Source organism: Equus przewalskii, chromosome 26 (assembly GCF_037783145.1).
Source record: "Equus przewalskii isolate Varuska chromosome 26, EquPr2, whole genome shotgun sequence".
In the NCBI taxonomy this organism is placed as follows: Eukaryota; Metazoa; Chordata; class Mammalia; order Perissodactyla; family Equidae; genus Equus; species Equus przewalskii.
Window position 1 is genome coordinate 38,297,160 of NC_091856.1, and position 20,525 is coordinate 38,317,684.

Genomic DNA, 20,525 nt, shown 5'->3' on the forward strand with positions numbered 1-20,525 from the left:
TAAAAATACAGAAAGTCCCCCCTAATTTTTTTTTAAAAGCTCCTACCCACTCCTAGCCCACTCACCCTTCTGCTCTGCTGTCCTTGGCCTCCTGTCCCCATGCACAGCCAGCACCTCAGCCCAGGATGTCCTGTTCCTTCCACCCCTCCTCTCCGCCCATCCAGACCTGCCCACCCTCTGGCCAGCTCGGCCCTGCCACCTCCCGCCTCTGCTCTCCATGGCCCTGGCTGGGCCCCATGGGGCCTTCACATCCCTGAAGGCTCTGTGGGAGCTCTCTGTGTGGGCCTGGGCTTCCTGCCCCTGGGTCATCGGAGCCCCTGCCTGGGAGCAGAAGGCGGAGGGCTGAACAGGATCTGTCTGAGCCCCCACATCCCAAGGGGAAGTGGCTAGAGGGTCCTTCACTGGGGGTGGGGGCAGTGGAATCTGCAAACTACGCTTCCCAGACCGCTTTGCTGGTTGGCTTCTCGGGGTTACGTTGAGACAAGAACAGGCAAGATTTGGAAGGTGGAGGAAAGATTTGTCCTGCCAGGGGTTTCCAAGGAGAGACCTCTGACAAGCCGCCACTCCGGCCCCTGCTTGGGAGTTAATCCTCTAGGTGAAGGTGCACAGACTTGCAGCTAAGCTCTCCGCCTCCTTGGGGCCCAGAACGTCCCAGGCCTTGAACTTGGATCAGCATGGTCCCCGACTGCCAGCCTCCCAGATGCCTGACGGAAGAAAATGAAAATAGGAAGACAATAGCATCATCTTGATCTCCAAATTAATCCTGTTCATTATTATTATTTGTCTTCTGGTGAGGCAGTTTGGCCCTGAGCTAACATCTGTGCCGACCTTCGTCTCTTTTGCATGTGGGACGCCTCCACAGCACGGCTGATGAGTGGAGCAGGTCTGCTCCCTGGATCCGAACCAGAGAACGCTGGGCCGCCAGAGTGCAGCACGCAGAACTTGAACTGCTCGGCCACGGGGCCGGGCCCGCTGTTCATTGTTTTTTTAAGTAGTCTCCTGACAAAACACTTGAGGAGACTAAGACAACACGAGTGAGAAGCAGCACAAAAAACAGACAATAGAAGCAGACCCATGAATGCTTCCTGTGTTGGAAAAATCAGGCAGACGGTCTGAGTCTGTCTGGGTTGGTACAATAAAAAGAAAAACACAGACTGGGTGGTTTCTGAACAGCAGACATTTATTTCTCATAGTTCCGGAGGCTGGAATTTGAGGTCAGGGTGCCAGCATGTTGAGTGAGGGCTCTCTTCTGGGCTGCAGACTTCTAGAGTTGCCCTCACATGGGGGAAGGGGTGAGGGAGCTGTGCGTGGTCTCTTTTATAAGGGCACTAATCCCATGCATAAGGGCCCCACCCTCGTGACCTCATCACCTCTCCAAATGCGCACTTCCCAATTCCAGCACACAGGGACTAGGCAGTCAACATGAATTTGGGGGTGGGGGACACAAACACTCAGAGCATAGCACAGACTATAAAAACAGCTATGATTGCTCAGCTTAACAAGCTGAGAGGCACATTTGAAACTGTATTGCATTTTCATAATTTTCATAATGTAGCTGGAAATTATAAAAAAGTGGTGTAAAGGCCGTCTGTGTCACCCAAGATAATGGTGGAGATTAAAACTGACCCTCTGCACTTTCCTCCAAAACCAGGCAGCTCTAAGAGAGGAAGAACACAACCACAGAAATCCTGGAAAATAGTAGAAACCTCACATTATCTGTAAGCAAAAAATAAACACAAACGTCCCCCCGAGATCTCTCTGGAGCTTCTGTCTCAAGACTTCCTGGAGAAGTAGGGAGGCATGCAACACCTGGAGAGAAGGCGGAAGATGGGACGAGAAGACCGAAGACCGAGCTAAAATAAGCCAGAGGAGAAGAAAGTTGGCTCTGACCGCAGAACTCCGAAAAACGGTCCTGACAGAATGGAGAGCTGCCGGCGGGACGGGACCAGAGGAGAGTGAGGGGCTCAGGCGGGTGCTTCAGGGAGACCTCGTGTCTGGGAGAGAAGAGTGGGCCATGTGGTTAAGTTTGCACACTCTGCTTTGGTGGCACAGGGTTTCACTGGTTCAGATCCTGGGCGCAGACATGGCACCACTCATCAGGCCACGCTGAGGCGGCGTCCCACATGCCACAACTAGAAGGACCCACAACTAAAATATGCAACTATGTACTGGGGGGATTTGGGAGAAAAAGCAGAAAAAAACAAAAGAAGAAGATTGGCAACAGTTGTTAGCTCAGGTGACAGTCTTTAAAAAAAAAAAAAGATGTTCTTGTAATATCCTACACGGCTTGTTTTCGTATATTTCATTCAGTTTGGAGGGTTGTGTTACAGTTTTCTTGTTTTTCTCACCTCTCATGGGGGATTTCCGTTAGATGAAATGTTTTTATTCTTCTTTTGTTAAGTATAAAGGCTGGCTTAGTGCATTCATTGGCAGTTCGAGTGGCTTGTGAGACTCCTAATCCATATGCATCCACGAATGTGAGTGCAGAAAAGCTTCTTTAAGGATGGCATTTTGGGGTAGCTGTGTGTGTGTGTGTGTGTACGTGTGTTTGTGTGTGTGTGTGAAGTTTGGTTCTTTGGTCTTGAAGGCTCTTACACTTTCCCCCTGTATTCTTTTGACTCCCACTCCCCAGTCTAGAAAAGAGAAATTGTAGATGCTTCTTTAATATGATAAAATATGTATACACCTTAATCCTAAAACCATCCTCTTATTTAACAAGGAAACACTAGAAGAATGTTTACCAAAATTGGGAACAATGTAAGGATGTGCACCGTCTCCTCTACTGTTCATCACTGTACTGCAGGCAGGAGCCAGTGAAATTACACAAGAAAAACCAATCAGAGGCATGAAAAAAGCTGAAGTGAAGCAATCTCCACATCTGATGATACAAAGTGTACACAGAGATTCAGTGGTAAAATAACTCAAATAACAGAAGAATTTATTAAGATAGCAGTATATGAAATTAACGTACAGGGACCAATAGCCTCCGTGTGCACAACCAATAATCAGAAAATAGAATACTAAAGAAAATCTCATTTAAATATTAACCCGTATGCAATGTGCAAAACCTATTTCAGGAAAAGTTTTAAATGTTCTTGAAAGACACGAAAGTGGGCTTGAACAGACAGAAAGGTGTGCCGTGTTCTTAGCTAGGGTGACCCAACATCCTCAGAGGTCTGTTCCCTAAGGTAATATTATGAATTTAACACAATACACCAGTATTTCAAATACGAGTAGGGTCGCCCATGGTGGCCAGGTTTCAGTGGAGCTTCCAGACCAGACAGACCAGGAAGAAAAACCTGGCCACCCACTTCCGAAAAAATTGTCGGTGAAACCACCCTGTGAAGAGCTGCGGAGCGTTGTGTGATGTGGGCCGGAAGGGGAGAGCACAGTGCAAACAGACCGGCGGGGAGCCGCTCTGCTGTCCACGTGGTCGCTGGGAGCTGGAATCAACTCAATGGCACTAACAACGCAAAACACAATCGAAACAAGAATACCAACAAATTTTTCATAGGAAAAATTAAACATGCAAGAATATCTAGAAAAAAGTTGAAAACGAAGAGCCGTGAAGGATTCGGGGGGTGGTGTGTGAGTGTTTAACGGGGACAGAGTTTCAGTTTGGGACGAGGAAAGAGTCCCGGAGACAGATGGAGGTGACGGTGGCACAACAGTGTGATCATACCTAATGCTACTGAGCTGGACACTTAAAAATGGATAAAATGGTCAATCTGATGTCTGTTTTACCACAATAAAAAATAATTTAATATAAATAATTAAGTAGAAAATAAATAGAAGTCTGAGGAGGGGCTAGACTTATGACGCATGAAAACATACTTAATGCTGTAACAGCTACAACAGAATGGCCTGCACATGACCAGACGGGGTGGCGGAGGAGAACGACGGTCCAGAACAGACCCAACTGCACGTGGGAATTTAAGATACGACAAAGGGCGGTGGTTTGCGGCTAAACGTACAACGGCCAGCGCTCAGAGGGGGCCGGGCCCTAGCTGGCAGGTAAATCGTCCCATCACAGCCAATCACACAACACCTCTGTGAGGTCACAGAACACAGAGTTGGGAAGAAATACGTACAATAAGCTCCTGTGAGCCAGAATGAACTGGGCCCACTGCAGAGGAGGCATCTTAAGTCCCGGGGAAAAGTAGATTTTTTTAAATAAATGGTGCCGGGCAACTGGATAGCCATTTGGAAAAAAGATTAAAATGAAGCATTTTCACCCCATACACAAGAGTAAACATCAAATGGGTCAGAGATCTAAATGCTAAATATGAAAATGGAGCCACGCAAGTAACAAGGCATGGGTGACTTTCCCTGAGACGCAGGGGCGAAAGGCTTTCCAGCTGCGTCAGAGTTCAGTCCTGGAGGCAGAACCTCGAGGAGGCCTGGATATTTTCAGATAAGGGATTCGAGACAGGTTTGACCTTATGCAATTGTGGGAGCTCCCGACGCAGCCCCCATAAGGCTGTCGCCTTTCCCCTCTGTGCTGGAGCCCATGAGGAAGGTCTGAAATCCGTGTCAGTTCTCACAGCCTCCAACTGTGTCCGCTCCAGAGGCCTGGCCCTAGACCCAGACACACACACCTGGTCCAGGAGTCAGGAAGGCGGAAGGAGGGCCCGGGGGAAAGTGGAGCCGCTGCTCTGAGCTCAGGACCGAGTGTGCGAGCTACAAAGTGGCGGGTGCTCCCTGTGCTTCCAGATCTCCCAGGAGAGTCCCTCTGGGGCCACCCCAAAGGAAACCCGCTTGGAAGGGAGTTCTGGGAAATGTCGTTCAGCCCAGCCAAATCGGGCCGTTACAAATCGACAGGCCACACTAACTGTGGATCGAAATCCACATGCAACAAAAGAAAGGATTTATAAATAATTTGACAATATTTTAAAACTTTTTCATGGGGGGAAGAAAACAAAAATAAAGTTAAAAGACAAATGACAAATTTGGAGAAATTATTTCCAACATATATCACATAGAAGGGCTAATATCCATGCTCTATAAGGAACTCTTAAAAACTAAAAAAGAAAGAGCCAAAGCCCATCAGGGAAATGGACAAATGTTGTGACCAGACAGTTCACAAAAGATCATGTAAAAATGACCCCTAGTCATATGAAAAGATGTTCGTTAGGGACTGAATTGTGTCCGCCCAAAATTTATATGCTAAAGTCCTGACCCCCAGGACCTCGGAATGTGACCCTATTTGGAGACAGGGTCTTTATAAAGGTGATTAAGTTAAAATGAGGTCGTTAGGGTGCGCTCTGATCCAATGGGACTGGTGACCTTATGAGAAGAGGAGATGAGGACACAGACACACACAGAGGAAAGATGTGAGGACACAGAGAGAAGACGGCGTCTACAAGCCCAGGGGAGAGGCCTCAGGGGGAACCAGCCCTGTGACACCTGGATCTCAGGCTTCCAGCCTCCAGGAGGTGAGAGAAGACACTTCTGTTGTTTAAGTCTGTGGTACTTTGTAATGGGAGCCCTCGTGAACTAATACAATGTTCATTTCACTCACAATTAGAGAAATGCAAATTAAAACAACACTGGGATGCCACTTATCACCTATCATACTGCCCAAAATGAGAGATCTTGGCCACAGCACATGCTCTGTGGCCAGGCCGTGGGGAGATGAGCACGCTCATGCATTGCTGGTCACACTGCAAATTGGTAAGATCCTTACTGAGGGAAATGTGGCAATTTCTAACAAAATGACATGTCCATTTATCTTTTGATCTAGAAATCCCACTTCTAGGAATTTATCCTAAAGAAGTACCTGCAATAACGCAAAATCGCACTGGCATGGTTATCCACGGAAGCATCGTTCGTAACAGGAGACTATTGGAAACCACCTAAATGCTCACACCCGGAAGATTATTGGAGTGGAAGATGGAGTGCCCACAACAGGGTCGTGTGCAGCTGTAAAAAATGACGAGGAGGACCTCCAAGAAGTGATGTTGATGATAGGCAGGCTGCATTGTAAAGAGAAAAAAAGTGAAGTGCCAAAGTGCCTGTGACGGATGCGAGCTTTCAGGTAAGACAGGGAGACAGAAAACACGCGGGTGCCTGCTTCTTCTGCAGGAAGGAACACAGGAGGGAGGAACCGGAGTCGACCTGGCGTGGCCACCTGCACACAGTGAGCCGTGAAGGGGGAAGAGGTGGGAGGAAGTTGGACTCCTCAGAGGATCCCTGTGGGGTGTGGTTTTGACTTTGGGATCAAGGTAATGTATCACACCCAAAAATAAGTCCTTGAAATGGAAAACAACTGTGTTATAAACAAATGACCTAAAAGGGGAGAAATCGACCCCAGGCAATTTTGGACGGATGATTTTTCTATATATTCTCAGGTTAAAGACAAAAGGAACGGTGAACATCCTGGGTTCTGGTTAGCGGGCTTGTTTTCCACGTGGTTTGGGTGTGCAGCGCTGAAACGACTTTGCCCTCTCTCCAGGAAGGATCACACAAGTGAACACGCGAGGATAATGGGTCCTCCTTGTGGAAAGGGAGCTTTAAACCGGGAGCGTGGGAGGGGCAGCTCTGTTGCGGAGACAGTTAAACTGCGATTACACCTTGTGAGCGCAAAGCTGACAGCGCTCCTGGCGCTCGGATCTTGGTTCTCAACCCCATTCTCTGCAAAAAGGAACTGGGGTTTCTTGGAGAAATTATTTTAAGGCTGAGTCACAGAAAACATGAGAGGAACTTGGAATGTTTCTTGTGCCAGAAAGTAAAAACATGTCCAAGGAATCAGACAAATGTGTCAAAAAGACTCAGCAGCCATCTTGAAGGAGCTTCCACCAGACAAATGCGGTGGATTTGAGCATTGAGATAAGCAGCCGTAACAGATTCTAACTCATGGGAGGAAATAAGAATTCCCGAGTCCACACTGAGACAGATGAATAAGTAAATGGAGGGAACGGGGAACCTCCTAGGAGGATGCTCACCAGCCAGCGTCCTGAGCGCTCCCCGTTCCCCGCACGTTCTCTGTTTCCTGCACACCTGAGTGGCATCAGCTGTAACTTCCCTCGGCCTGAAGAACATGTTAGCGTTTATTTACTGTCCTGCACGTGCAAGGGACCAACTCTCTCCACTCTGGTTTACCTATAAACATCTTCACTCCTAGAACTCCGAGGGCTTTTTAGAGATGCACCTCCATCACTCGTCATGAGAAGTCACCACCGAAATGTCCCCACTGACACGAGTCTTTTCTCTATGACTCTGTGAAAATTTTCTCCAAACCCTCGGTTTGCGGTACATGGACATGATGTCCCCAGGAGTGGTTTGGGGATTTTTCTCTTTATCTTGCTTGGGTTTCCCTGAACTTCTAGAGTCTCTACGATGATGTTTGGTGACGTTTGGGCCACCATTTCTTCAACTATTTTTTCTGCATGGTTCTCGGTCTCCCCTCTTTCCAGGATGAGTTTGCACACCGACCCAGCCCTGTGGGCCTCTGAGGCACTGACGTCATTCTCTGCTCTGTTCCTGGACCAGATCATTTCTGTTGGTTGGTCCAGCTCTAATCTGCTATCACGTCCGTCCAGTGGAGCTGCTGTTTCACTGCCGGTACTTTTCAGTTCTGGAATTTCCATTTGGTTCTCTTTTCTAGTTTCCATTTCTCTGCTGAATTTCCCTATCTGATGTTCCTGCCTGTTCCCTCATTCTTTGTTCATTAGCTAATTATTCCATTCTGTCGTGTTTGATGAAACCTGAGCGCCCGCTTCCCTTTGTGCTGGTGACATATGCATCACGGCTCCTTCAGGCCTTCGTCCCCTAAGTCCCACTCTGCATCTTCAGGATCACTTTTATTAACTCCTTTTTTTAAACCACAGGTCATATTTTTCTGTCTCTTTGCAGGTATAGTAACCAGTGTGTTTCTGACACTGTAGAAGCCCCACATCCTGATGTCACCTCCGAATGCTGTTGACTTTTGTTGAATTGTGTCCCCCTGAATTCCCGTGTTGAAGCCCCAACCCCCCATGTGTATTTGGAGGTACGGCCTTCGAGGAGGTAACAAGGTTAAGTGAGGTCACAAGGGTGGGACCCTAACCCAGTAGGACTGGTGCCTTTATCAGAAGAGGGAGAGACACAGAGATCCCCATGTGCACAGAGAAGAAGCCACGTGAGCGCACAGCAGGAAGCCGCCTGTCTGCAAGCCAAGAAGAGGGTCCTCACGGGAGCCAGCTCTGTCAGCACCCTGGTCTCGGACTTCCGACCTCCAAAGCAGGAGAAAGTGAAGCCTGTGGCTTCAGCACCGTGCAGCTCTGCCGCGCAGCTGTGCAGACCGAGACGGCTTTCCATCAGGAAGCCAAGTTGCAGGCAGCTCACTCTGCACGAGCTGCAAGCTTTGGCCACACAAATCTGCGGAAAATCCCACTTGTCTCCCACGCCCCTCTAATTTGTCAGAATTCAGCTTCCGAACGTCTCTCCTGTGGGTCTTTCGGGACTTTTCAAGGTTTGTTAAAGCCAGCCCCAGGCAGGCCCCACCCTCAGGGGCAGTCCTCACTCCCAGCAGGCCTTTCTGGCGGCTGCTGGATGCCCAAGGGTCAACGGGGTCTCTCCACTCTGGCTGGGCTGTCCCCCACAGCCCCCCAGCATTGTTTGACCTCAACCACAAGGCAGCCGCTCTCCGTAGACCTCAGGCCGTCCTGCCCTGCAGATGGGGGCGGGGGGGGGGGGGAGGCACTGTGCTCAGAACCTCGAGGCTGAAACCCGCCCCACGCCCTCTGCCCTGACCCAGACCAGCCTTCCCGCCCGCAGTCCCAACCCCAGCTGAGGAAAGAAAATGGGGCGATCAGACAGTCTAGTGCAGGTCGTGGGGTGAGAGAGTGCATGATGAGGACCCAGACACTGAGTAAGGCTGGGCTGACTGTGCAGGGCGGGAGGAGGGAGCCAGCATGGGGCTGGAAGGGCAGCCACGACCCGAGGGCCTTGGACACAATGCCCATGGGATCTCGGTTTGGGGCCATAGGGAGTCATAGGAGAATGTAGGCAGGAGTGGGGTGTGGTCACCTCTCTGAGAGATCGAAACCAGGAGCTTTCCTCAAGGGGACCTGGCTGGCCACAGGCTCTTGGGGAGCAGGACAGAGACTGTAGCTGTGAGGATGACCCTGGGGCCCGCCACCAGGGGCAGCCTGGCCTGCGGGCTCTGAGCAGAGCAGAGCTGGGTGAGACACTCGGGGCAGGAGGGAGGGAGATGACAGGGGGCTGTTGTCCTGCGTCTGAGCCACATGGTCCCCAGACCCCACAGGGAAGGGATCAGGGAACAGAGAGGGTGTCAGCCTGGCCTGCAGTGACCTCCCGACTCAGCCCTCCTCGGGCAGAGGTCCAGCCAGGAGTGGGATCTGACACGGTCCACATTTGCCAGCGATGGTCACAGTAAACGCAGACCAACAGAGTCGGTTTTGCTGTCATTTTTAGGGCAGTCGCAGAAAACAGCCCTCCCACCCCAACCTGTCACTTCTCGGCCCCGCCTGCCGGGAAAGACACACAAGGCTGCGAGTTTGGCAGAGGGGTTTATGGGGCCGCCGGAGAGAGCACAGGGATGCCCCGGATGATGGAGGGGCCCCTCCGGCTGTGGACCGGGGAGGGGTCTGTGGGGCAGTATCCGGGACGTGGATTCAGCGCTGACGTTCCTCGTCTCACTGTGTTGACCCCACCACCCCCACCTGTCACCCCTGGCCTCCCAGGAAAGACGCTCGGGCAGCAGGTCCAGCAGTGGGTTTACTGGAGCGGGTGCAGGTGGCCCCGGGCAGGGCGGATGGGACAGGCGGGTGCGGGGGCTCCGGCATCTGGGCCCGGGGCAGGGGCTCCTCTAGATCAGCTCCTGCAACAAGGAAGGCAGGGCTCAGGGCGCCGGCCACCTCCGAAGCGCCTGCAGGGCAGCGTTAGGCCACAGTGGGGAGTGGGGTCCTAGCTGTGTGACTTTGAGCAAAGCACATGGCTGCCTGGGCCTCAGTCTCTCTACTTGCAAAGCAGGGTAAGAGTCCCAACCTCTCGGGACTGTGTTGTGACACAGTGGGTCATACAGGTGACAGGTTAACAGGATGGGACGTGGGGAACCCGAGACAGTGCCCACAGGGCCTGTGCCCTACCTGAGGGGGACATGAGCCAGCCCCACACGCCCTCCTGGATGGAAAGGTGGGACCAGGGCCCAGCCTCCAGGGTCCCCACCCCACAGCCTGGTGTCACCAGCCTGGAGGCCCAGGGTCCAAAGTGAGCTGGGCTCCATCGGACCAGGGGCTCAGCCGGGGGGTTCAGTGCAGACCGGGGAGAAGGCTCACCTCCTTCAGGAGTTTGGCACACCTCCCTGTGGGACAGGGGCAGTGTGAGTTGCCGCAGGCGGGCGCCCGGAGCCCACCCGCCCACCCCGCCCAGCGCCCACCCCGCCCAGCGCCCACCCCGAAGGCCTACAGCTCACCATGCCGGGCCACCAGGTAAAGCCCTATGTCCGCTGTCATCTCCCGGAACCTCCAGAAGCCTGGTTCATACTCATCCTCGAGGCTCCGAGCTGGGGGGTCGGGGGGTGGTCAGGGGCTGGGCCGGGTGGTCCCCCGAGGGCCATGGCAAGACACAGTCCCACCACCCAGGACGAGCTTACTGAAGTACTTGAGCACGTGGAAGTCCTTGTCCCGCCAGACGAGGGACACCCTCAGGATCGCGTACTGCTCGTAGTCCGTGTCTACCACGTGGATCTCCCTGTGGCCTGGGCATCGAGCAGGTGGGCAACGACCATGTGCAGACCAGCACCCCGCAGGGTTGGTGGACCTCGGAGGCGGGGTCTGCAGGGTCTGCCTCCATCCTCTCCCTTCCCAGGGCCTGGCCCCTCCACTAATGCCGAGGCGGGGGGCAGAGCGGCCCTTGAAGGCTGCCCTAGCCTGTTGGTGAGAAGACGGGGGAGTCTGGGGCATGCAGGGGAGCGCAGGGAAGAGCAGGGCCAGATGTGCAGGGTGGGGGCGTAACTGCAGCAACGGGGCAACGGTTCTTACCAGGAAAAATGAATTTCCCTGAAACATCGATTTCTAAGCCCACTATTTTTTCTGTCTCACAATTTCCTGAGCTGAAAGGCAGCAAAGCAGTCATTAGGAGAATGCCAGGCACAGTCCCACGGGTGAGGGGCGGGAAGTGTGTCTTCAGGAAGGGCTCCAGCAGTGTGTCCATCCCCAGGAGAGCCCGAGGCAGGCGACAAGGGCAGGGGTGCAGGGCGGGGGCTGTGCCAGTCTCTCCCCCCATGGGCCCTGTGACCTCCAGAGAGCCACCTGCCCCTAAGCCCATTTTCCTTACTTATAAATTGATGAGCTTCGTCAAAACTATGCTTATATTTGGGAGAAGACCTGCATCCGACAGCTCTAGGGCCTGGGGGTCAAGGTCCTGGGAGGGCTGGGTCACCACAGTGACGGCACCATCCAGATCCCACAGCTGTGGTCGATACAGGTGCCCCCAGCACCTGGCCACACGTGCCTGTCCCCATGCGAGGTCTCAGGACTCCCCAGGGCCCTTACTTGTTATACGCAGCCTTCACGGTCAGCTCTTCCCCGTTCAAGTTCAGGAACAAGGCCTCCAGCTTCTTCGGGGTCTTCAGTGCCAGGTTCTGGTCGGAAGCCACACCAACTTCCCGCCAGAATCCTGCAATCTAGAGAGAGGAGCCAGAGCCAAGCCCGTCTCGGGCAGCCAGATGGAGACCCTGTCCCTGGGCTCCAGGAGGTAGACCCCCAGGACCCCCAGGGCAGGGAGCTGGCATGTTCTGAAAGGTCAGCGGACGGCGGCATGGTTTGATAGCAAAGCAGCAAATCACTGTCCTTCTGAGGGATCCCTTCAAGGCATCGAACAGTGATGCCTGACAGGACGAGCCCCACCCCATCCAGGGGTGTCTGCAGCCACAGCACGGCCGGTCTCCCGGAGGACTGGTATCTGCTGCTCCCTGTCCTTGGGGACAAGACTCCAGGGAGCAGTGGTGGTTGGAACCCAAGAGAGCAGGGCTGGAGAGGACCAGGTGAATGTGGAAGGTGGGGGCATCAGCGGCCAGCAGCCCTGTCCCCCCTGGCAGCGGCGCAGCCCTGCTGGACCACGCCAGGGCAGCGGGCTCCTGCCTTCAGAAATCCACCCACAGCCCAGGACTTCCATCTGAAACTTTTGGAGACCCATCATTTTTGCAAGAGAAAAGAATCCATGTCCCCAGTGTCTGTCATCTCTGAGTCCACTGATGTGCTCTTGGCCCAGCAGCCAACAGAGACCCTGCGAAGACGCAACTCAGACAAAGCAGCATCTGGATGGGAACCGAAGGCCCAGCCTGACTCTTCACCAGGAAAGGCTCTCTGGTGCCCACAGTGTGCGGAGGGACCCGCCCACCCAGCCACAGGAGGCGGCCACGCCAGGCCATGGACCCTGGAGATCCTGGAGGACAAGCAGGCCTAGATGAGGACGCGGGCCTGCCCACAGGGGACCCTCGGGGAGGGCTCTACTCCTGCGCATCCCTGGGTGCTCGCCCTCACACTCACTCTCCAGGAGAGGAGAGACCAGGCGAGGCCGAGCCCTGTGGGGGCCGACCTGGGGGGTCCTGGGGCCCCCGAGGTGGCTGCTCTGGCATCAGCTGGGGTTGGAGGGCTAGGGGACTGGAGTAGCTGGACACTCAGGCCCCTCCCTGCCCAGCCTCCCCAAGCCAAGGAGGAAGAGCCACCTTCTGCAGGTCCAGGATCTGCCCGGCCGTCTGCACCATGACGACGCCCAGCACAGCGCTCAGCAGCCCGGCCTCCATCGTGGGTCTGCGCTCTCTGCTCCGCGGCTCCCGGGCTTATATCGGGAGGGAGAGCCAGGCGTTGTGCAATCACCTGAGAATGTCGTCACGCAAACTTGGCCACCCGACCACTCAGAGGAGCTCGGTTCTGCAGAAGGGCCGTCCAGGCCCCGAGACACCCACAGCCACAGGAGTGGGGTTGGCCTGGACTCGAGCAGCTGGTGCCGCCAACTTCCCGGCCTGGGGACAAAGGTGGACACTGCAGCGGGGCCCGTCTTGGGGCCTGAGAGCAGGAGGAGGCCCCCATGGCCACCAGGGCAGCACAGGACCACATCGCCACTCCCGTAGGGGCTGACGGGGTGGGTATGCCAAGCCCAGGCCCCCACTGGCTCGGAGCATCCTGCATACACCCCGTGGGCACCTCCTCATGGGCACACAGCGGTTTTCGGGCTCTTTCTGATCCATTTTGTAAGCAAACGCTCTGAGGGCCCAGGACAGCCGGCTGGGCTGCACAGAGCCAGGTGGGGGTCCTACCTCCAGGTGGGGGAGATGGATGAGGGGCTTCCTCTCCCTGGGGAGGTCTCCACGGAGGAGGCGAAGCTTGGATGGGAGAGGACGTTCCCTGCAGAGGGACCAGTGGGCAAAGGCACTGAGGCCTGGTGAGAGGGGCCGCCTGGGAGACGGAGATGGGGGTCGAGCAGGCGCCAGGGAGCCCCAGCTGTCCTATCTTCTCCTGTGGCCTGTGTCCCCTCCCACCATGGTAACAACCAGCCCCACCCTGGCCAGGCCTCGTGCAGAGCATCCTACACTTGATGCATTCAGGCCCCATGGTGCCCAGCGGGTGGGACCCACAGCCCAGAAGGCCGGCCTCAGTGAGGCCCTGTCCCGCTCAGCTCTGCAGTTGGGAGCTCACAGCCAGGGTTTGAACCCAGGCTGTGGGACACCAGGGTCCACCGCTTCCCCATCCTGCCCTGGACCCCCACCACCAACAACGCATTTTACCCCAGACCAGGGATACACAAGGAGCATGCCGAGGTAAAGACGGAGTCAGGCTTCCTGGGCACCAGTCCTGGACCCCTCCAGCCCTGTGACCCAGAGCGAGCTGCCCTGCCTCAGTTTCCCTATCTGTAATGATGACGAAGCAGAAGGATGGGCATCACGTGGCCAAGAGGGGTTTCAGGGTGCCCAGAGCAACTCCTGCCCAGATCAGCATCCCTGGTCCTTGGCGGGCGGGGGGCAGACTTCCTGCCTTCAGGCTGAGAAAGCCCACCCTGGCCTGGCTCCGGACAAGGTCAGCTAAAGGGGAGTCCTGCTTACCAGGGGCACCAGCCACCCTGGATCCTGGATGGGGCACTGCCCTCTGACAAATGCTGGAAGGTTGGGGTCAGGCAGGTGGGCAGGGGGAGTCAGGCAGGTGTGGGGGCCAAGCTGGGACAGGGTGGCCCTGAGCTGGCTGGCACTCTTGGGACCAGGGGACACCTTCCAAAGAGCAGGTGCAGTAGGGGACCCCGAGAAGGCTGAGGACTGGCTGAGCCCGGCCCCAGGCTGATGAAGCAGGGCCCCCCAGGGACAGGCTTGGAGAGGGAGAACAGGAAGTGTCGGGGACACTCGCTGAGTCTGGCTGACCCAGGAGGACAAGGATAGATGCCCCTCAGGGCTGGGGGCTTCCGGCTCCGGCCCTGCGAGGGCTGCAGGGCACCCATGAGCAATGAAGCGGGACCTCCAGTGCCTTCCTGCGCCCCCACGCCTGGCCCTTTGAAGTGTGTGTGCCGGACGTAGCCTGGGTCCACCCAGCGAGAGGACCACCGGGCGCAGCTCAGAGACAAGAGGGGCAGCAGGCCCCCAGGGAGGCCTCCCCTGCCCCCAACATCTCATCGAGGGTCAGCACAGAGTCCAGGCCCTGCAGCCTAACCACTGAGCCTGAACCCCAGCCTGGCCCCTTGCTGGGCAAGTCGTCAACCTCTCTGTGCCTCAGTTTCCTGATCCGCGAAACAAGGAGCACAACAGGCTCTCTGAGTGCGTTCTGGGGTCCATCACGGGAGCTGTCAGGCCCGGACAGCAGACGAGGGCTCAGAATGCACCGGCCATGACTGTGACCCACGTCCAGGCCTCTGCGTGATGTGCCCAAGGTCAAGGTCACATCCAGGGTAGGAGGAAAAACTCCAACAAAACCCACTCGGCAGCCCAGGCTGCTCTGCCTCCAGCTCCTGTGGCAGCTGTGCACAGGGCACCTCAGTCTCCCCACAGGCGCTGAGAACCCAGGGGGCCAGGCTGGTGGGCACTGGACGCTGCCTGTGGGTGCAGCCCCCACGGGTACCAAGCTTGGCTGGAGCCTCCTGCTCCCGCAGCCAGGAGGAGCCCAAGGGCCAGAGTCCCCTCCACACCCACCTCCCCGCCTCAGTTTCCCCAGGAGTCCAGGGCCAAGACGGGGCCCACTGTGCCCTCCCAGAGGGTCTCATCCAAACAGGAGGAGCTTCAGCTGCAGAATCTGTTTATTGAGTGGAAGGCGGAGGCCAGGAGACACCCATGGGGGATGGGAAGGAGGAGAGGGTGGCCCAAGGCATGGGGGCCGGGAGGGTTGTGGGTCTGGACGACGCTGGTGACAAGACTGCTGCTCTGGCTCGCCCTGCACAGACAGGAAAGGCAAGGTCACTCCATCCGCCCACTTGCTCAGCAGACATTCCTTGGAGGCCCCCAGCTGCTCCCACACACAGCAGGCTGCCCCCCACGCAGCACGCTGCCCCCTACTCACATGTCCCACGAGGCCAGTACCAGCTAATTCTGCCACCAAAACCTGCGAATGTGGAAACACCCACTGCTGCTCCCCCTGAAGCCCCGGGCTAGAGGCGGCCGGCACCAGCAATGCCCCCTTCCCTGGGGTCCCAGGGTCCCGGCCACACGTCCCAGGGCCTCGCTCGGTGGCTGGCTGGTGGTGAGGGGGCTGGTGAGGCAAGAAAGCCCCACAATGGCCACTAAACCACGACCAAGCTCACAGACTCAGCACCCGAGAGGGAGCCCATGTGGGGCACTTTACCCCAAAAGCTGCTTTTTGTTTTTAATAAATCCTGGGAGTCAGGCACAGAGCAGGAAGAAGGGGCTCACGCTCTCCGTGGAGAGAACCTTCCGGAGAACGACTTGGCACCATTCTCCACCCCCTCTCCTCCCACCCGGTGACATTTCTGAAGCAACCACACGTGTGACGGGAGGCAGTGCAGGGTGCTGGGCAGCATGATTTAGGTCTATGGAAAGTTAAAATGTCCCCAGCACACCACTGGGCAGAGAGCGGGGACAGCCCGGGAGGGCAGAATGACAGGAGGGACTGGGGAGCAGCCACTGCAGGGCGGTGAAGAGGTCCCGCAGGGCCAACGCCTGCCCCCGCCCAGAGACGCCGCAGGGGCGTCTGCTGGCTGTCATCTCTCATCTGTTATGTATTGTTTCATGGAGGCTCCCAAATTCTTTGCAAGGAACTTGGGGGAGGGGCCCGATGGTTTCCTGGCATCTACTTTGGGGGACGGTGTCCGCAGGAGCCCACCTACATCCGTGTCCCTAGGGCTCCTGGGGACCTGACCCTGTGGTGGCAGTGAACAAGAAAGTGGTGGCTCCCACCCCATAGGACCCTCAGGGAGAGAACAAGGACCAGGCAACTCCAAGGCAGGGCCCAGTGCCCGGGGTGGGCCAGGCGCTATGGGGACCTGCTGCACTGGGTTGTACAGCGTCTCCCAGATTTCAAGTCCACCTGGAACTCTGTGACCTCGTCTGGAAATAGGGTCTTTGCAGATGTAAGTGGTCAAGGATCTTGAGATGAGATCACTCTGGACTCAGGGTGGGCCCTATGACCACGGACTCTCGTTCTCAGAGAAGAGGGAAATTTGGAAACAGACACACAGAGGGAAGATGGCCATGTGACAACAGAGGCAGAGGCCAGAGGGATGCACCTACGCGCCAAAGAACACAGGGGCTGCGCCACCACCAGAAGCTGAAAGAGCAAAGATTCTCCCCTGGAGCCGCCAGAAGGACCAGCCCTGCCCACACCTTGATTCTGGACCTCTGGCCTCCAGAACTGTGGAGAGCGTAAATGTCTGTTGTTTTAAGCTACCCAGTTTGTGGTGATTTGTTATGGCAGCCCTAGGAAATCAGGAGAGGCTTCCTGGAAGAGGTGATGTGTAAGCTGAGGCCTGAAGCACACGGTGGGGGGAGGGGGCGGGCGGGGAGGGGGCGATCTGCAGTGCGGATCTCAGGGGGGAAAGCAGGAGGCGGAAAGGCGACCAGGGGCAGCCACGCAGGCCTGAGAGCGGGAGGGAGGAGTGACGCCGTCCCCACCTGGGAAGGGCCAAGGTGGGGCTCCTGAGGTGTCAGGGTGCCTCCGTGCCCCTCAAGGAGCACACATCTGTGGGAAGGAGAGGGTCCATGAGAGGCCGAGCCGGCCGGGCGGGGCCGAGACTCTCCCACCTCCGCTGCCCAAACCCTTTCCCTTATCAGGGTGCGGTGGGGGAAGGACCGGGCGGGGCTCCGAGAGGCGGGGCTCGGGGGGCGGGGGCGGGGCTTTGGGGCGGGGCTCGGCCGGGATGGGCCAGGGCTGGTCTGGGTACCTGACTTGGGCAGCGTAACCATCATGTCATCCGGGAGCCCGACGGTCGGGTAGAAGTCCTGGAAGGCCTTCACAGCCTGGGGGCTCGCCTCCTGGGTCCGGCCTGGGGCAGAGCAGGGGCCCCTGTGAACCCCGTGGCTCATACAGGTGAGGGAGAAGGGGAGATGGGGTCTCTGGGCCTCAATGCACTTCCTAGAGGGCTGATAGCATGTCGGCCACTGGAGGGCGGGCAGGTTGTGCACTGCACACAAGTGCCTGCCTGGCTGAGGGACCAGTGGGGCCTGGAAGCTGCCCAGAGGGACGCCCTTTCCTTATTCACACGGAGCATCTGGGAGGGTGGGGTAGCCAGGCTGTTCTCCCAGCGCCGTGTTCCCCGGGCCTCACCCCACTCCGGCCTCTCCACCCTGGGGAGTCCCTGGCTTACTCTGCTGAACCCCCAGGAAATTAAAGCAAGATAGGATCTCAGCCCCTGCTTAGGATCTCAGGCAATGGGATGGAGAAAGGAAGGGTGGGGCCCCACCCTCGGGGAACCCAGAGAGGATGGTGAGCTTCAGCCTGTGTGCCTGACCCTCCAAGACCCCTCCAGTCAACCCCCACCCATCCCAAGCGTTGTGGGGTCCCGCCACCCCCACCCCCACCTGGTCCTTGCCAGGCCCAGACTTGGGAGTATGTGAGGATGTGGGGCAGGAGAGGAGATGAGGGCAGGTCTGAAGGGGCGAGACCAGGGGAGACAGGGAGGGGAGAGGAGGGATGGGGTGGACAGTGTCCAGTGGGGATGGGGGGCGGCTGCGGGCCTCACTGTAGAGCTGCACCATGGTGCTGAGCGCCCCCTCCAGCTCCTTGTAGATGTACACCACGGCGAAGGAGCTGTAGTCCGTGTCCACGATGCGCACGTCGAGGTAGCCCAGGGCTGCAGGGGAGGCGGACGGACAGCCATGGAGAAGTGCCCTAGGCCCAGGCCCCGACCCTACCCGCATGTCCGCTGCTGCCGGGCCAAGGACGGAAGGGGAGGGATGGAGGGGAGGGGCAGGAGATGGCAATGCGGAGGCTCCGGCTAGAGGGACAGTCCCATGTCACCCCGTGGAGAAGCAGCACCAGGCGCCCCTGAAGGCAGGTGGGGCAGGACCTACCCGGGACTCTGAAGTGCCCCTCGGAGCCCACTTTCAGGTACTCGGCGTCCACCTGGTTACAGCGATCAGCCCTGGGGATGCACAGCCCGGTGCTCGCTCTCCACTGCTGCCCGGCCCGCCCCATCCTGGCCCAGCCCACCCCGCGGCACTTACCGAGGAAACTCCATGTGGACGCTGAGGTTGCCCCCCGTGATGGCCTTGACGGTACTGGTGGACATCAGTAAGTGGTCCTTCTTGCCCAGGAAGACCTTGCAGTCAGAAGCCATGGAGACCACGTACCAGAGGCCTGAGAACTGTGAGGCCGCTCAGTGACCAGCAGGCCGGACCCTCCTTGCCCTGGGACCCCGGGGCACAAAGCCAATGGACTTGTCTGAAGCCACACAGCCAGGGGTCTCCAGAGTGTCCATCTCTCGGGTCTGAGCCCTGTTCTACCACTCACGTGGGGCAGGCCGCATGGCCACTGTGAGCCTCAGTTGCCCCAGCTCTGTAATGGGTCAGTAATTACCCATTCGCAGGGTTGTTTCAGGGTTAACTGGATAGGGAATCTAAAGGGTTCGCAGGCCAGAGGCACATGCCCCACAGAAGGCGGCAGGTACTATTATCCTCTCATCACTATTGTTTCCGGCAGGGGCTCTGTCCCCACCCCAACCCTCGGCAGAGCATGGAGGCCTCTAGTACCTTTTTGGCATCAAAATCTGGCTGCACCAGGACCTCAGCCTGGGCCACGGACACCCAGAGCAGCGCCAGGACCCAACCCAGCAGGATGGACTTCATCCTCACACCTGTCCTCCAGCCCCTGGCGCCTGAGCCACAGACCCCGCAGGCCCAGCTTTATAGCCCAGCCCAGCAGCCGGGCTCACCAGACGAACAGGCTGGGGAGCGGAAGGCACTTTGGCTCCAGAAACTCAAGCCCGCTTTGTCCATTGTTTGGCACAGTCACTCCTGTGTCCCCCACCGGCTCCAAGGGTCATTTCTCAGAGGGCTCCAGAGAGCCGGGCTCTCACCTGACTCTTAGGGTGGATTATGGCATTGCAGCCGCCTTATCACTGGTTGCATAACCGTGCAGGCAAGAGTGTCGCCAGGGAGGCGCCAGGGGCTGGTGGGAGCTTGAGCTGGCAAGGGTGCTCCAGGTGACCTCTTGTGTCCACTCAGAGCACCCAGGGACACTATTTGAGGATGAGTGTGTGGCCTTGGGGCATACCTCCCAGCTGCCTCTGGTCAGGGGCGAGGGTCCCCAGGGGAGTGGAAGGGAGTACAGGATCAGAGAAAGACACTCAGCCCCCAGCAGGGAGGGAGGGGAGGAGCACGGCTTCTGCTGGCCGCCACCCCTGCATTTGGGGAGGCGCCAGTTCTCACCCAGTCCCAGAGTCACTGGAGAGAGAGCAGTGAGATCTTTCCCAGGAAAATATTTATAAGACGCACATCTGATAAAGGACTTAAGTCTCGAACTCATAAAGAACTCTCAAGACTCAAAATAGAAAAACAATTTTTTTAAAAAAAGGCAGATTTGAAGTCATTTCACCAAAGAAGATATCCAGATGGAAAATAAACACACAAAACGATGCTCGATGCCGTGAGATGCGAACTGAAACCATCTGAGCCACAACCGCACACCTATCAGAACGGCGAACGCTTTTTAAAATAAACATTGTCACTGCCGGGGGGGGGGGGGGGGAGCAAAATGGTGCAACACTCTGGGAGCCAGTGGGGCAGCTTCCTAGGAAGTGGAACCTTCATTTACCAGACGACTCAACAACCGCTCGCCCAGCTAGTTACCCAGGAGAAGCAAGAGCCCAGAGGCCTGCCCGTGGGTGTTTATGGGACTTAATTCACAGTCCCTCGGGAGTGCAGCAACCACCGCCCTCCAGCGGGCGGGCAGGAGAGCACACTGCCGTCCCTCCCTATGATGGGACCCTCCTCAGGGATACAGGGAACGAACCACTGATTCTCACAACCTGGATGATGCCAGATGTGTCACACTGAGTGAGAGCAGTCCATCTGAAAAGGCGACAGGCTGTGACTCCTTTTCTGAGACACTCTAGAATAGCAGATCCATGGGACAGAAGGCTGCTCCGTG

The 20,525-nt window shown here is 56.8% G+C and overlaps 2 protein-coding genes across 16 annotated transcripts in view; both read right to left on the bottom strand.

The window, feature by feature from the left end:
- Nucleotides 1-9,499: 9,499 nt before the first annotated feature.
- On the bottom strand, nucleotides 9,500-12,796 carry LCN8 (lipocalin 8). Its single transcript, XM_070595171.1, has 7 exons — nucleotides 12,674-12,796; nucleotides 11,499-11,629; nucleotides 10,986-11,056; nucleotides 10,598-10,702; nucleotides 10,418-10,507; nucleotides 10,281-10,306; nucleotides 9,500-9,823 (listed from the first exon to the last, which is right to left on the bottom strand). The coding sequence occupies exons 1-7, from the start codon at nucleotides 12,749-12,751 to the stop codon at nucleotides 9,812-9,814; spliced, it is 513 nt and encodes a 170-aa protein (XP_070451272.1). The 5' UTR covers nucleotides 12,752-12,796; the 3' UTR covers nucleotides 9,500-9,811.
- A 2,408-nt stretch (nucleotides 12,797-15,204) lies between these two features.
- Nucleotides 15,205-20,525, bottom strand: part of LCN15 (lipocalin 15) — a 36,514-nt gene continuing 31,193 nt past the window's right edge. For 4 of the 15 annotated variants that reach the window (XM_070595162.1, XM_070595156.1, XM_070595163.1 and 1 more), the window contains exons 2-7: nucleotides 18,602-18,741; nucleotides 18,449-18,519; nucleotides 18,118-18,228; nucleotides 17,320-17,421; nucleotides 17,051-17,117; nucleotides 15,205-15,356 (exon numbers count right to left, since the gene is read on the bottom strand). In XM_070595162.1, the coding sequence (XP_070451263.1) occupies nucleotides 17,083-17,117; nucleotides 17,320-17,421; nucleotides 18,118-18,228; nucleotides 18,449-18,519; nucleotides 18,602-18,741 (459 nt within the window). In that variant the 3' untranslated portion in view covers nucleotides 15,205-15,356; nucleotides 17,051-17,082. Of the gene's footprint in view, nucleotides 15,357-15,482; nucleotides 15,525-17,050; nucleotides 17,118-17,319; nucleotides 17,422-18,117; nucleotides 18,229-18,448; nucleotides 18,520-18,601; nucleotides 18,742-19,126; nucleotides 19,582-20,525 lie in introns of those variants that run through there. The other 11 variants (XM_070595157.1, XM_070595153.1, XM_070595161.1 and 8 more) reach the window with 6 other exon arrangements.